We start from the raw sequence: 13,859 nt of genomic DNA, 5'->3' as shown, positions 1-13,859 counted from the left end.
AGGACACATGTTGCCAAAATTAGATTCCACGGGAACCATAATAAATCAAGCGAATTTCCAGAGGATGTCCGCCTTGCCGTATAACTCAACTGCAAAAACGACATCTATACTGCTCTCATAGCGTTTTATATATAAAAAAATCTGTAAAGGATATAAAAAAAGGGCCCTGCATATACTGCAATAGGAGTAGCTCTCTGGAAGTGCGTACAGGTGCAAAAGATACACATCATGTATTATGTATTCCACTTGTATACACATACTATATACAGCGTAACGCGAATAGCGATCGGGCAACCAAGAGATGTACTGATGACGCCGCAATGAAGTGCACAACATGTATCTGTGAGTGCTTGAGTCCAGCTATACAGAATACTATATACATGTGCTCACGCGCAAACGTGCACAAAATGAAGGAAGCCAACGAATATGTGGTGGGATTTCATATTGCAATATATTTTATTTGAAGACATGACGTGAAACATCATAAGACATATTTCCTCGTTCCAACTGTGTGCTATGTGTGCCATCTTGTGAAATTATGCTGACATCACAATGGTGAATCGTTTTGCACAAGCGCATCTGTTCTCGTCCACTGATCAAAATGGCTATCATTTCTCCCCGTTTGCCCTGTTTTCTTGCAACAGGAGGTGGGCGAACATTCATACGAGAAAAGCATAAAGCACACACTTTTTTTGGTATAGTTCTAAGTTGTGGGAGACTCCTCTATAAACATGTGCACACCACGAAGTGATGGATCAAATACGTATACACTTGTGTGCGTACGGTCACAGATTGAACCATGAAATAATATTATAGGTGCACAGAAAATATCCTCTTTCCAAGATAACACAAAGAATCGAACAATGGCATGACACACATGTGGATATGATTCGTGGCATACGATTCTCAAATTCTTTCTTTTCTAGCCCCTCTCTCCCTCTTGACATGTCATAATAATCTCTTTTTTAAGGTTTTCGACGTCTTATATCACTATGATCATCCACAGACCTCTTAGCTTACAATTTCTTGTGTTTGCAACACCCATGTCAATACCTGTGCATTGAAACAATACAGAGCGGTCTGTTTCTCCAAAACGCTTAATTTTGCTCCGTTTCACTCGTATTTTTCTTTTTTACGCGTTCATAAGTAAATTATTTTTTTTTTAAATTCATCGTTTGTATCTTTTTCTATCGTGCAATATGCCGAGTAATGACCTAAGCAGTGCAAGATCTGTCCATAACTATGCTCTATTCGTGCTGTTCTAGTCGTTGAGGATTTACGGCCTGCCACATGCATGCACAATGCCTCGTCCCGTTTCACACTCAAAATTCTAGACGGTCTTGTGAGTGAATGTGTTCTGACAACAATTTTCAGCCGCTATCGAAGTATATCCTTCGAAAATGACTGCTACGTGAACATCGCGCACTTGCAGCTGCCGCTCACAGATTTTCTTACGTCGCACATGTTTGATTTCTTTGAATAGCAATTCGACGTGGTCACAGGAAAGCGTTACAACGTTTGGAAATAGACACTTCGAGGAGGTTTATAAACCGGACATCGCCCCGTCAACTCGTTTTATCAGGCACTTATGCGGTTTTGTCTTAAAGGATCTATCACACACGCGTTTTGTCAACCGTGGCAGACGAAACATGCATTCTCTTCATCTGCGCGACCACAATACTGACTAAAATGAAGCACACAGAGGAACCGAAAGAAAAGGCGAAAGATGTAGAAAGCTGTGTCTTTTTGGTTGTCCGACATGCTCCCGTGCCTCCGGGGCCAAGGAATAATAACTTATATACACAACACACAAAGAACGTTCTGTACAACTGACTATGATACACATTTTAGGCTGCACTTCAGAAGGAACAAGTTTTTTGTTGACCCGTTTGTGTGACTGCGAAGGCCCATCTATAGAACTCACTTCAGGCTTGCAGTTTCGCATATTAGAAAAAGGAGGGATACGATGATATCATGGCCTGCGTCTATTCGCAGACATGTTTTGTCAGTTCACAAACTATACGTTTTACGGAAGTTACGGAGATGAATTCTAATCAATTACAGAGCACGCGATATTAGGAAAGATTCCAAGAAGAGCTGTTACTGTACATCAGGCACATGTCCGTAATTCAACATTTGTCCTGTAGTGGTTATGTTTGGATTTTTGTCACACTGCATCACTTGCGTCTGATTATCCTGCCTCTCTTTATACAAAGCTTCACCACAGAAACACGCTATTATATGCAACAGCGATCCCGAGTAATATCGTTCTCTACTCTGATATATTGAAGACGGATAGCGTACGCCCTTCTGTGACACTTATGCAGTCATGTTAATTGTCACAAAAAGGCGTACGCCCAGTGCTTTCCACAAATCAGGAGTGATAGCGGTATAGGTACCATTTTGCGCATGGTTGGCTTTCACCACACAACATTCTGAAAAAAAGGCGAACCACTGCACAGAACGATGTTTGTTTACACTCGGGATATGTAGAAAGCGCAGGTTCTACGCCTCATTTTTGTATTGTTCTTCGGTTCTTTTTGGTGGATGTGTTATTTTTTTATTATTATTACAATAAACTTAACTGCACTCTTAACAATGAATTTCACCACATAGCACGCTCCTAGTCAACCATCATCCCGAGTGACATCGTTCTTCCCCTGATTTGCTGAAAACGGGGGGCGTACGATATTTTTGTGGTATTGTGCGATTCATAATGTCACAAAAATGGCGTGCGCCCCCCGTTTTCATCAAATCAAGGGAAAGAACGTTGCCATTAGGGATGATAGTTGGCTAGGAGCGTGCTATGCGGTGAAGCTCTATTTTTTGAGTGTGCAAAGTGTCACAAAATGGCGTACGCCTAACGTTTTCCACAAATCAGAGGAGAAAACATTTGGGATAACGCATATAGCAGGGTGTTGTTTGGTGAAGGTCCGACTACACTCTTAGAAATGAACTTCACCACATTGCACGCTCCTAGCCAACCATCATCCCGAAAGACAACGTTCTCGCCCCTGATTTGCTGAAAACGGCAGGAGGAGGCTATTTTGTGCCCATTATGCACGGCACAAAATAGGCTCCTCCTCCCGTTTTCAACAAATCAGGGGCGAGAACGTTGTCATTCGGGATGATGGTTGGCTAGGAGAGTGCTATGTGGTGAAGTTCATTTTTAAGAGTGTACATATACATTTAAAATCTGCGCAGTGTATTCTGTAAAGAGTTCATATTTATTAAAGTAAGGTTATTTGACGCACAAGCTGTACTACATGGTTTCTCGTGCGCGTTAAATGTCATATCCCTCCTCCTTCCTGGAACACAGCCTCACCTGAGAGAGGAGTCTTTGAAAGGCGTTCTTTGCGAGGGCGCACCGTAAATACAGTTCCGCGGTTTTGTTGCACTGCATATTTACACTTTGCGACGTCTCTCGACGATTTTTACGTACAATTAGAATATCGTCCTTCTTCCTACGAATGTCACGAGGATGATGTGTCGTCGTCGTCCCCAGTCTGGTTTCCAGTCGTGGCGTGGTTGTAGAGCCCCTGTGCCATGAGTTGAAGCGCCAGAGGATTGCGTTGTCCGCTCGCTTTCTTGATCTTGGCCCGCTTGTTTTGGAACCATATCTTGATCTGAGACTCGTTGAGCTTGAGCTCCCTCGCGAGGTCCTGTCTTCGTTTCTCAGTCAGGTAGCGATTCTCTTGGAACTCTTGTTTCAGTCGCGCCAGCTGGTCCGCCGTGAACGCCGTTCGTGGTCGCTTTTCGTCGGGCTTCTTCTCTTTCTTTTTCATGCGCCGTGATCTTGGACCTGCAAAGACAAAATGAAATTTTCGTCAGCCTAACACCCACAAAAAAAAAAAAAAAAAAAGAACTCACCACATAATACTCTTCGCACTCGCTATAGACTTATATACAGGGTGTCCCAGAAAACGTGTCATTGAATTATTACACCACCTAGAGTCATGCTGTCAACGGCATTTGTTCTTACTGGACTTTTGCCACCTCCTGATGTCGATGTCGTGTAACCTAAGTTTAATTATGTAAATTTTTGCGAGCTGAAGTCGGAAATTTGCCAAGTAAAGGTCACTTTTTTGCCCCACCAATATGAAGAGCGTGTCTAATTTACTCAAATTAATGATAATTGACAGGAATATTTAGGAGGTATGCCATCGAAAAAAATAGTCGAACATCATGTTCTACGGAGCTCCCACAGGATGGCGCACGATGAATTTTTCAGCGCAATCTTTGTCAGACCGACGAAAGGAGGTTGGAAACCCAGCCCACCCCGGCATCGCAGAAAGAGATAACACATGCATGGCTTATCACGTCCAACTTTCCCTGGGATAATGCTTTCCCTCTCCCAATTTTAGGAACTGTTACTTATACTATCACTCTGTGGGCTGGCTTTGGAACCTCCTTTCGTCGGACTGTGAGCGACTGCGCTCAAAAAGTCATCGCGCGTTATGGTCCGGTGCCCCGAAAAGAATGATGTTCGGCTATTTTTTCCGATGGGATAGCTCGTGAATATCACTGTAAATTATCATGAATCTAAGTGAATTCGGCACGCTCTTCATATTGGTGGAGTAGAAAAGTGACCTTTACTTGGCAAATTTCCGAGTTCAGTTCCCAAATATTTACATAATTAAACTTACGATAAATGACATTGGCATCAGGAGGTGACAAAAACCTAACAAGAACAAATGCCGTTAACCGCATGATTCTAGGTGGCGTAGTTTTTTTTATTATAATTCAATGACACGTTTTCTGGGACTATAATATGACTATCTATGACTATAATAATCTCGTTAATAGCATATGTCAACGTCATTATCGAAAGTGAATAGCGTATACCACCGAGTGACCACTGCATTTAAGACGCTACACTCTCAGAAAAAAAGGGCGGAGTAGTTACACCTTTTAGGGGGTAATAGTTGTCGCACATGTTGTGCCTAAAAGATTGCAAAGTTCTACCTGCTACCTACGAATGATAGGGTTACCGCTTCTGATTCGGTGAGCGAGAGGGGCGTACTTTTTGTAGCTATTCCGATATGTGATAATTGCTTTTGCCACCATTGTACACCCTTTGTCAGACGCTATGTTCACCTATAGGTGGTAACTATAGAAGTTACCACGTTTTCACACCCTTTTTTCTTAGAGTGTATCAGTTCGTATCGAAATCATGTTTAGTTCAAGAGCAGAGAAGCAGAGCAATGACAAGAGCATGTGTACAAGAATATATCCATCCAGCCCGCGTTCCTCCCACGTTGTCGCCAACATAAGCCAAATTAGTTAGAATGCGAAGGAAATAAATCGTGTCTTGATAAATGAAAAGCTGTCAATGTCAAATTTTGGAAGCGCAGATGGCAGAATATGTTGTTCACTTGCGAAATCAAATGATGGCAGCTGGCAAGGAAAGACTGACGAATGCTTTTCATGTTCTTCCAATCAATCCAGTTCAATGCAATCCAATACTTTGCTTCTCTCGGAGCAATTGTACTTGTACAGTAATAAAAGGTATAGAAAACAAAGTCCCTTTCGATTCATACAATGTCATAAGGCCCTATATACACAAGTCCATAGTATGTTATGGCCGTATGCGCATATAGATCGATTAAACGGCTGCGTGTACTTTCTCGCTAAATACACATATATGTATAATATTTGTAACATTTCATGCGTTTGACGCACAGTTACTACAAATAGCAAATGCGCGCTCTTGTGGACTTTCTTACCGCTTCGGACTTGCTGGGCACACTGTGAAAACTTCGGTGACATTGTGTTCGCACTATATCTGACATTGTGCAGTGAGTGTTTCTCGGCGTCGAACGTCTCCCCCTTTCCTTTCCCCCGTCTTCCTTTATGCTTTATCCTGCTTGGTTGTTTGTTTGTTTGTCCTATTTTTCGTAGCTGACCTTTTTCTTTCTTTTTGTCTTCTTTTTGTTTACCAACAAACGCGTTTTGGAGTAGCCAGTTCTGACTGGGTCGGGACTAACCTCTCCATATTTTTCTTTCTTTTCCAATCCAATCCAATCCAAAACTAAAATAGTAAAAGAAGAAGGAAGAAAAATCTCCCACGAGAATCTGCACATATACAGCCCAACATGACGTCTCTCAGCGCCCGTTCCTAAAATCTCCTCCCAAGATCAGGTGCCGAGAACTCCCTGAGTGTCTCACTAAAAGCCGCAATAAACGCACCGACATTCTGACTTCTAACTTGACTTTCAACCATAGTGTTTGTCTCTTCCATTGTATCTCTCTGGAAGAGCCCACTTTTACAAGACCACAACGCAGTCACCCCCCTAAGGGAAGACTGTCTCGCACAAAACCGTGAAGCGAATCGGTCCACCGCACCGTGAGAACACCACAGGTCCGTCGTCTTCCAGCGAAACAGGCGGCCACCTCCAGGAACTGTCCCTTGTGGCAAACGGGCAATCATCGGTGAGGCAAATCTTCCCCCGACACGATATTTACGAGCCACAATTAGCTCCCAAAGGGGCTCACGGGGGTCCAAGCACCCACTATTTTCCCTCCAGACCGGTGTTTATGGGTGCGGTTCTGCGGGTGGCACCACCGCGGGGGGTCACAGGGAGGGGGCGGGGGGACACCTCCGCCGGAGACACTCAGGATCCTGTCGTTGAGCACAGACCTCGCTATCTCCCATAGATGTTTTTAGGGAATCATTGGATGATTTTATGGCACAACGTGGGAACCGCTGCCCCACGCCCGGATTGAATCAATTGATGTAACGGCGATGTCACCAGGGTTATCAGTCTTCTCGCTGGGGACGTGTGGGTGCGCAGAGGGACCTGTCGCGTTCGCACGATGGAGATTACGGAAAGCGGGGATATTAAGAGGTGGTAATGGTTGGACGAGACGCCTATTAGAGGCTTATTGGGATTGATGAAAGATCAGTTCATGGGGTGAATATAGTGACGGATTAAAGTACACGAGGAAAATCACTACGCACATCTGCTGCAATGTGGGCGTACGCCTTTTTGTGATAGTAAACATAATAGTTCAAGTGTCACAAAAAGTTACGGTACGCCTCACGTTCTCAACTAATCACTATAGGGGAGAGGAGGATGTCATTCAAGACGATAGCTCGATGCGGTAGAAGTTTCTTTTAAGAGTGCGTATACGTACTCTTAAAAGAAACTTCTACCGCATTGCACGCTCCTCTCCTAGGCACGCTCCTAGCCTACCGTTGGCCGTGCCAATAGAAGGCGTACTACCGCACGGGGAGTACGCCTTTTCTGTGACAATTATGAACAGCATAAGTGTCACAGAAATTGCGTACGCCCCCGTTTTCAACAAATCAGGGCAGATAACGATATCATTCGAGATAATGAATGGCTAGGAGCGTGCTATGAGGTGAAGTTCATTTTTAAGAGTGTACAGGGCACTTATTCAATGTGCATGATTAACGGCCTGCATGCGCAAAAAAATAAAAGACCCAGCCAGCCGAAAATGTGTTGGACCACAACGAAGGCAGGCCGGCACATATGGCATGGAAGCTCATTAGACCAAATTGACCAGCTACGTTATGTTAAGAAGAAGATAATGTTACAATTATTACATGCTAGCGAGGGAGAAAGCTGAGACTCAGCTGAAAGCTCAAAGCTGAGCTGAGGGAGCTGATTCGTAATGAGGAGGCACATGCACTCAACGCAAATTATCAATGTATCGGCATTACCAACCAAAGCATGCGGTTGCAGACGAATGACACCTCTCTGTCACGTAAATTAAAGACAAATTATTTGAGCTTCAGAATGTTGTATCGATTCGAGATAAATAATCGAAACAGTGAGAAAAACGCGTTGAATACGCGGAGGTTTAATTACTTCTTTACCGCAAAGGGCGATTCTCTGTAGGCGCAAGTCGAGCAGCCTGTACGCAAAAAACGCATATACGCAGCCGTGGGAGAAACTCGGCGAATATACTATATGTTTCAATGAGCTCTTCCGGTGACTTATCCAGACGCCCTTCCCTATGTTCCTTATCCCTTCCCAGATGTTTCGCAAGCCCCTGACTTTTTGGCCTGTGTACCACTGTTACAATGTAACTGCACCCCCTATTTTTTTGCACCCCCTAAGCTTGCGGTTCCGGATAAATTATTTACTGAGCCCTTCCACTTCTAATAGCACACAACCACGCCGCACTTTGTTGCTTATCGGCCTCTTTCAAGCTGCTGGTGACAATGAGATGGCATTCTCGTCGCCATAATAAGCAATACTACCACCCTGGTGGCAAACTACTTGACAGCGTTCACGTCGTGCCAGCAGGCGCTCGGTACACAACAAGGACTCTGCGTGAAATTAGCTAATACACGGAAGACGACAAGCTGCGCAGGCAATCTTTAAAACCTGCGAAAAACCACTAAATGTCAACAAGGGGCTAATCGGAGTGTCACTTTCTTTTGTTGTGACCCATCAACCTCTCAGTGAAAGCTGTTGCAAACAGCGAACGCTATCAACACCAGTACTGGGCGGAGCATTAGTCAGGAGGGGAGTTAAACAAAAAGTGGGAGTATATTTTTCTAAGGAGCTCCGCCCTTTCTGGAAAGGACGCTGCGGCCAATGGGGAAGGGTAGAACCAGTCGAAGAACCGCCCAGGATGACACAACAACAAAGTGTTGAGGGGAAAAAAAGGAGAGAAGGCGGTGTAATTCTTTGCCACTGCGATGCAAAGGCAGTCCATCAAAAGAGCAGCGAGACTTGCTTTCGTGGGAGACAGGCAATAAGTTCACTGTGAACGGGATGTCACTGCCGTTGCTGGCCTGGATCGACGTTTGACTGAAGGATCGTTGGCCGTGCCAATCGTGTAGACAAGGATTCAAGGAAGCGGATGTTGTTTGCGAGAGGGAGATTAGGAGCGCCTGACATTGCTTTTTGAATCGGCATATGTGGTGGATGGGCTCTCACTGGTAGTTTACACTTCGGGAATGTCAGATATTAGTCATATTTTCCTTCCTTTCTTTACTTTCGCTACGTGTCATATCGTTCAAGCTAGAAAACGATGAACACGAAAAAAAAAAAAAAAAGAAGCAAGGCCTCCACCAAGTGACCAACTACCGTTCCGAGTGATATGGTTGTCTTATACGTGGTCTGGTAAAATTCGCTAGCGTACACCATTTAGTAACACTTTACACTTACACAGAAAAGTTTTATGACAAGCTAAGATAACCGGTAAAAGTACGCTCTTCAACAGAGCTTCACCGCATAACACGGATAGTTGGCTATAGCCAACTATCATACCGGGCGAAATCGTTTTCTCCTGTGATTTGTTGAAAACGTGAGGGGTGTCGCCATTTGCGACACCTATTAAGTTGAGTTTATTGTCACAAATAGCAACACGCCCTGCGTTTTCCACAAGCCTGCAGTGATAACTGTATGCAATGGCTGACCTTCGGCCTGTTATGTGGTGAGGTTCTGTTTAGAGTGCACGATAATGGTCACATAAGGGCGTACGCCCTGCTCTCACCTTACACTCTTAAAGCATGCTTCACCACATAACGCACTGGACGCCAACCGTTGAACACAACGATACTGCTATCACCCTTAATTAGTAGAAAGCGCGAGGTGTACGCCTTTTTGTGAGAATTAAATATTTGCATAATTGTCACGCGTTGGCGTACGCGTCCCATTTTCAAGAAATCGGGTGAGAGAACGATGTCATAGGAGGGTGTTACGTGGAGTGTCAGACGCTTTCAGACATATGTCGGCACTGTTCCCTTAGAAGTCGGTCCAGGACGCATATAGTCCGAGGGCGTTAGTCGTGACGTTGCCCACCTCTGTGGGGCCGACAACGGCGAGTCCTACCACCACAATCGTTATGCGGTTCAGTTCTGTTTTCAGAGTGCACATGAGGAGCGATGACGGTGGTGAAGTTCTGTGTTCGGAGCGTTACCACCGCCAAAAAGTTAGGCGGGAAATCAAATGTCCATCATCCCGAACGACATCGTTCTACCCCTTGACAGGTTAAAGACGGTAGGCGTACGCCTCTTTGTAACAGTTATACAGTTATGTTAATTGCCCCGCCAAAAAAGGCATACACCTCGCGCTTTCCACAAAGCAAGAGTGATAACGGTATCATTCTGTACAATGGTTGTCCTTCACCGTGCTATGTGGTGAAGTTCTGTTTTAAGACTGCACTACACCAGAAGTCGTCTCGACGCACCGATAATTTTGAATTGCACACTTGAATTGCGAAGCTGCATCACTCGAAACGAGATTGATCCGCTACCTGAAGAACATTCGACATCGATCCTAAAGCCGTCAAAGATGCTCTCCGATTTACGGTTACATACTTCGGCCATTTTTCGTTTTCGCATCGCACCAAGCGACACCGACGAAAGATGAGAATGTGTGGAATGGTCTAAAAAAGCACTAAACAAGTTGTATGTGCTGTTGTTGTTGTTGTTGTTTTTTAATTGTTGAGAGAGGTCAGCCAATGCACTGCTGCGAGATGACTCAGGGGTTATAAAATTCGCGCTTTACCAAAACAAACAAAAAAAGAAGGAGGAGAAGAAGAAGAAAAAAATAACGTCCACCATGTCACGAATATGCAGAAACGGTCATTGCGTTTAGCCGAATGAGCAGAACACAAGATTGGTGTCAAGAGAGACCTGCCAGGGATTTACGTAGGATTTCTCATCTCAGGGGAGTGTGAACACTGTTTCGAATTAACAGAGATATTAACACACACACAAAAGAACACGACAAAAAAAGAAGGCGAATGTTGCAAAGCGTCAGCTGTCGGCATAACGTAGAAAGTACATGTGACGTCAGAAGCGGCTGATCGTTTTCTCCATTGGTGGACTGGTTTGGAATGAGCAAATGATGCAAGTGACGTCAGGCCATTCGGGGTATAGGTCGGGCGGCCTTTCGCCGCTATATTTGCGTGTGAAAATTGCAAGTGAACGTGGAATTAAATGAGGCAAAAATCGCATGCGTGTGTGTATGGGGGGGGAGGGGGGATATGTAAACGGTACGCGTACGGTTCAGATAAAAGTGACTCTTGAGAACCATTGTCCGCCGAGTGTACTCTATGGAAACTCTTCGTGGTTGCTTCCGTTTATACTGCAGACGTGTATATGCGCGTCTTTTGAGTATCTTTTTCTCGTATCTATGGGACAATGTAGGATCAGATAAGGTACTACTTCGTGTGCGGAATGCCAGTATAGCAATGGAATTCAATCGCTTTCATTGCTCTACTTTCACAATACCCTGGCGTTGATGACAGGCTCGGATGTTGTATACGTAACACATATTACATACCACGCAGTCGAAGCCCAGTGACCCCGCAGTTGCCGAGTTCACACAATTCTATTGTGTGAACACAATAGCATTGCACTTGCACTTCCATTTCATGCTGAGACACCCGATATTTGGTTACAGAATGGGGAGAGGGGACAACCGTAGGGAGGACTAGAGGTGGGACAAGAGATGGGTGATGGACGAAGTGACGAGGAAGATACATTTGGAACTTTGTATAAGCCGTGGAAGTAAATGCTGCCAGCACAATCCCGTCAATTGAGCGTCATTGGCACCGCATTTCATATATAGATCAGTGACAGATGTCCTCACGACGGGAGTACTCGAATATCTCTAACCTGAAAAGATATACTATACGAAGTACGATCTAATGTGTACGATTTCAATATTGATGATAACACGACATCCGACGATCCTCATCCACGAGCTAATTATTGGATGATTTCCCTCTGATTCTTCTTCATATTAATTTGTTTTCCAATCCAATCCACCTGTGGTCCCATAGTTAAAAATGCAACTCTGTGAAGTGAAATACCGGAAATGCGCCTAAAAACTAAAGAAAAATGAAAAGTAACGAAAAGTGCAAAACCTCCCAAAACAACATGTAGTTTTCGTTGTTGTAGAATCGTCAATTGATATGTAATACTCAAGTAAGTTCATCTCCTAGTTATGTGTTGGTACGGCGCCGTACCAACATTCGTCTGACTATTTCGGGTTACACCCGATTCCATCTGATGATTACCCCCCGAATCAGTTTCACGCCAATTCGAGTTAAACCTGATTTCTCCTCTGTTCACGTATAGCAAACATAAACTCGAATGTGATATACGCGTAGATCATTATTCACAGTGTCCTTGTTTGCGTACACTATTTTGTAGTAGTCTGCGCGCATGTACGACATAAATATGAATCGGGTGCAACTAAAAACTATATCTATACGAAGCACGTACATTTGCTGTACAACGTGTGGCGTTTGTACCTGCTTGTAATGCGTGAGGAATACATGTTTCACAGATATGTGCACCTTTTAGGGCGGGCCTCTTGCTGGACAGAATGAACAAAACAAACCGAACTGTAAACCATAAAACCGTAATAAATGGACATAATAAACCGCTGAACAGCTCGTTGCTTGCAAACCCAACCCAACAAGTTTTACATGTGACAAGGAACCCTAAATATTTTTAATTTGTCTAGTAAACTTGCGGTGAAACGGCTCCGGGTGACGTCTCGTGGGAACTAATCCCCAAATCCAGTAAAAGAATTTAACCCGAAAAAGTCAGGCCTATACAAATGAGCGGTGTACATACAGCCACATATAAGGAGAAAGGACAGCAAGGTATGAGTCCTGGAGCGACTTCAAGGAGAACGGTGGCCAGACCACAACATGTATGGAAAGCAAATCTGAAAAAGAAAATCTCCGGCAGGACATCAGACGGGTGAGATCTCTCCGTCTCCCAGACTTTAGTATGACCTTGTACTTGCTACCAACGAGACAATGTTCTATAACGTGCCATATACAGCAGTATAAATGTACAATCTCAGGAAAGTTATCAATTCGATAGCCTGAGCCTTGTCACAGTCTTCGTCACAGTGGCACGCATCGTGTTTCAAAAAAATAAATAAATAAATAAAATTGAAAACTACGGGCAACACTGTGACTAAGTTGGCACAAACTCTGCATTGCTCATCGAGCATGGCGTCAAACCTATATACATTGCACGCGCATATGACAGTAGGGCCCAAAATAAAAGAAAAAGGAGAAGAAAAAAGAAACATAGGCTACGCTCCGGCTATATGTAGCCATCAAGAGAATGAATTTCAATTCAATTTCAATTTCGTGGTTGTTTTCCTTTTTGTTTGTTTGTTTTCTTCTTTTGTGTTTCCTTTCTTTGCTGGGAATAGCAAGCCTCCGTAGCGCAGGCTAATTCTTCCCTTCTTTTTTTTTATAATAAACATATCTCGCCCCCCCCCCCCCCTCCAGAAGCAGCAAGTCCTTCTCGGGAACGCAGTTCACTCTTGCTTGACGAATAATTCACATTGGAGATAGCCCTAATTTTTGCCGGAGCTCCGAGCCCTTTTTACCGAAATATTTCTAGCACATTGCAGATATTAAGCGTGCCCTGTCACATAACATGACCACGCCAGCCACTGTACATTGCCTATCTGATGGTTTGCGATACCTTTAACATGCACGTTGCTCATAGTTCACACAAGGAACGCAAGCGTAGCTCGTCCACAGGGCAGACGCTCAAGCCCCCGTGTGCCCCTCTCTTTATCTTTAATAATCATATTCCCCTCTACCCCGTGTGCGGCTTCGTCCTCGGCCTGTCTGACCTTACCTCCTTTCTGTTGTATTTTCCAACTGTTTAATTGACATTACGTCAGAGTACATAGGAGCATAGTTTCCATTACGGGAGTCTGTGCGCGACTGACGCATTGAACGCGTGTTGCACTGTGTTGCGCAATATCCCACAGTTGCCAGGGGCGATCGTTTATCTGCCGATATCAGCCGAACACGACATCTCCTCCCTGCCAAATTCTTTAGTCCAGTCCCACAATCAGCCTTTCCGGAGGTCTTCTTTTTCGTTGGGG

At 44.3% G+C, this 13,859-nt stretch overlaps 1 protein-coding gene across 2 annotated transcripts in view; it reads right to left on the bottom strand.

Annotated features, from left to right (window-relative positions):
• Positions 1-429: 429 nt before the first annotated feature.
• Positions 430-13,859, bottom strand: part of LOC135385643 (homeobox protein engrailed-1-B-like) — a 59,536-nt gene continuing 46,106 nt past the window's right edge. For both annotated transcript variants that reach the window (XM_064615090.1, XM_064615091.1), the window contains one exon: positions 430-3,802. In XM_064615090.1, coding sequence (XP_064471160.1) covers positions 3,474-3,802 — 329 coding nt within the window. In that variant the 3' untranslated portion in view covers positions 430-3,473. The remainder of the gene's footprint in view (positions 3,803-13,859) is intronic.

Source organism: Ornithodoros turicata, chromosome 2, assembly GCF_037126465.1.
Source record: "Ornithodoros turicata isolate Travis chromosome 2, ASM3712646v1, whole genome shotgun sequence".
NCBI lineage: Eukaryota > Metazoa > Arthropoda > Arachnida > Ixodida > Argasidae > Ornithodoros > Ornithodoros turicata.
Note: the sequence above shows the minus strand (reverse complement) of the source record. Positions and strands in the feature narration are given on the sequence as shown.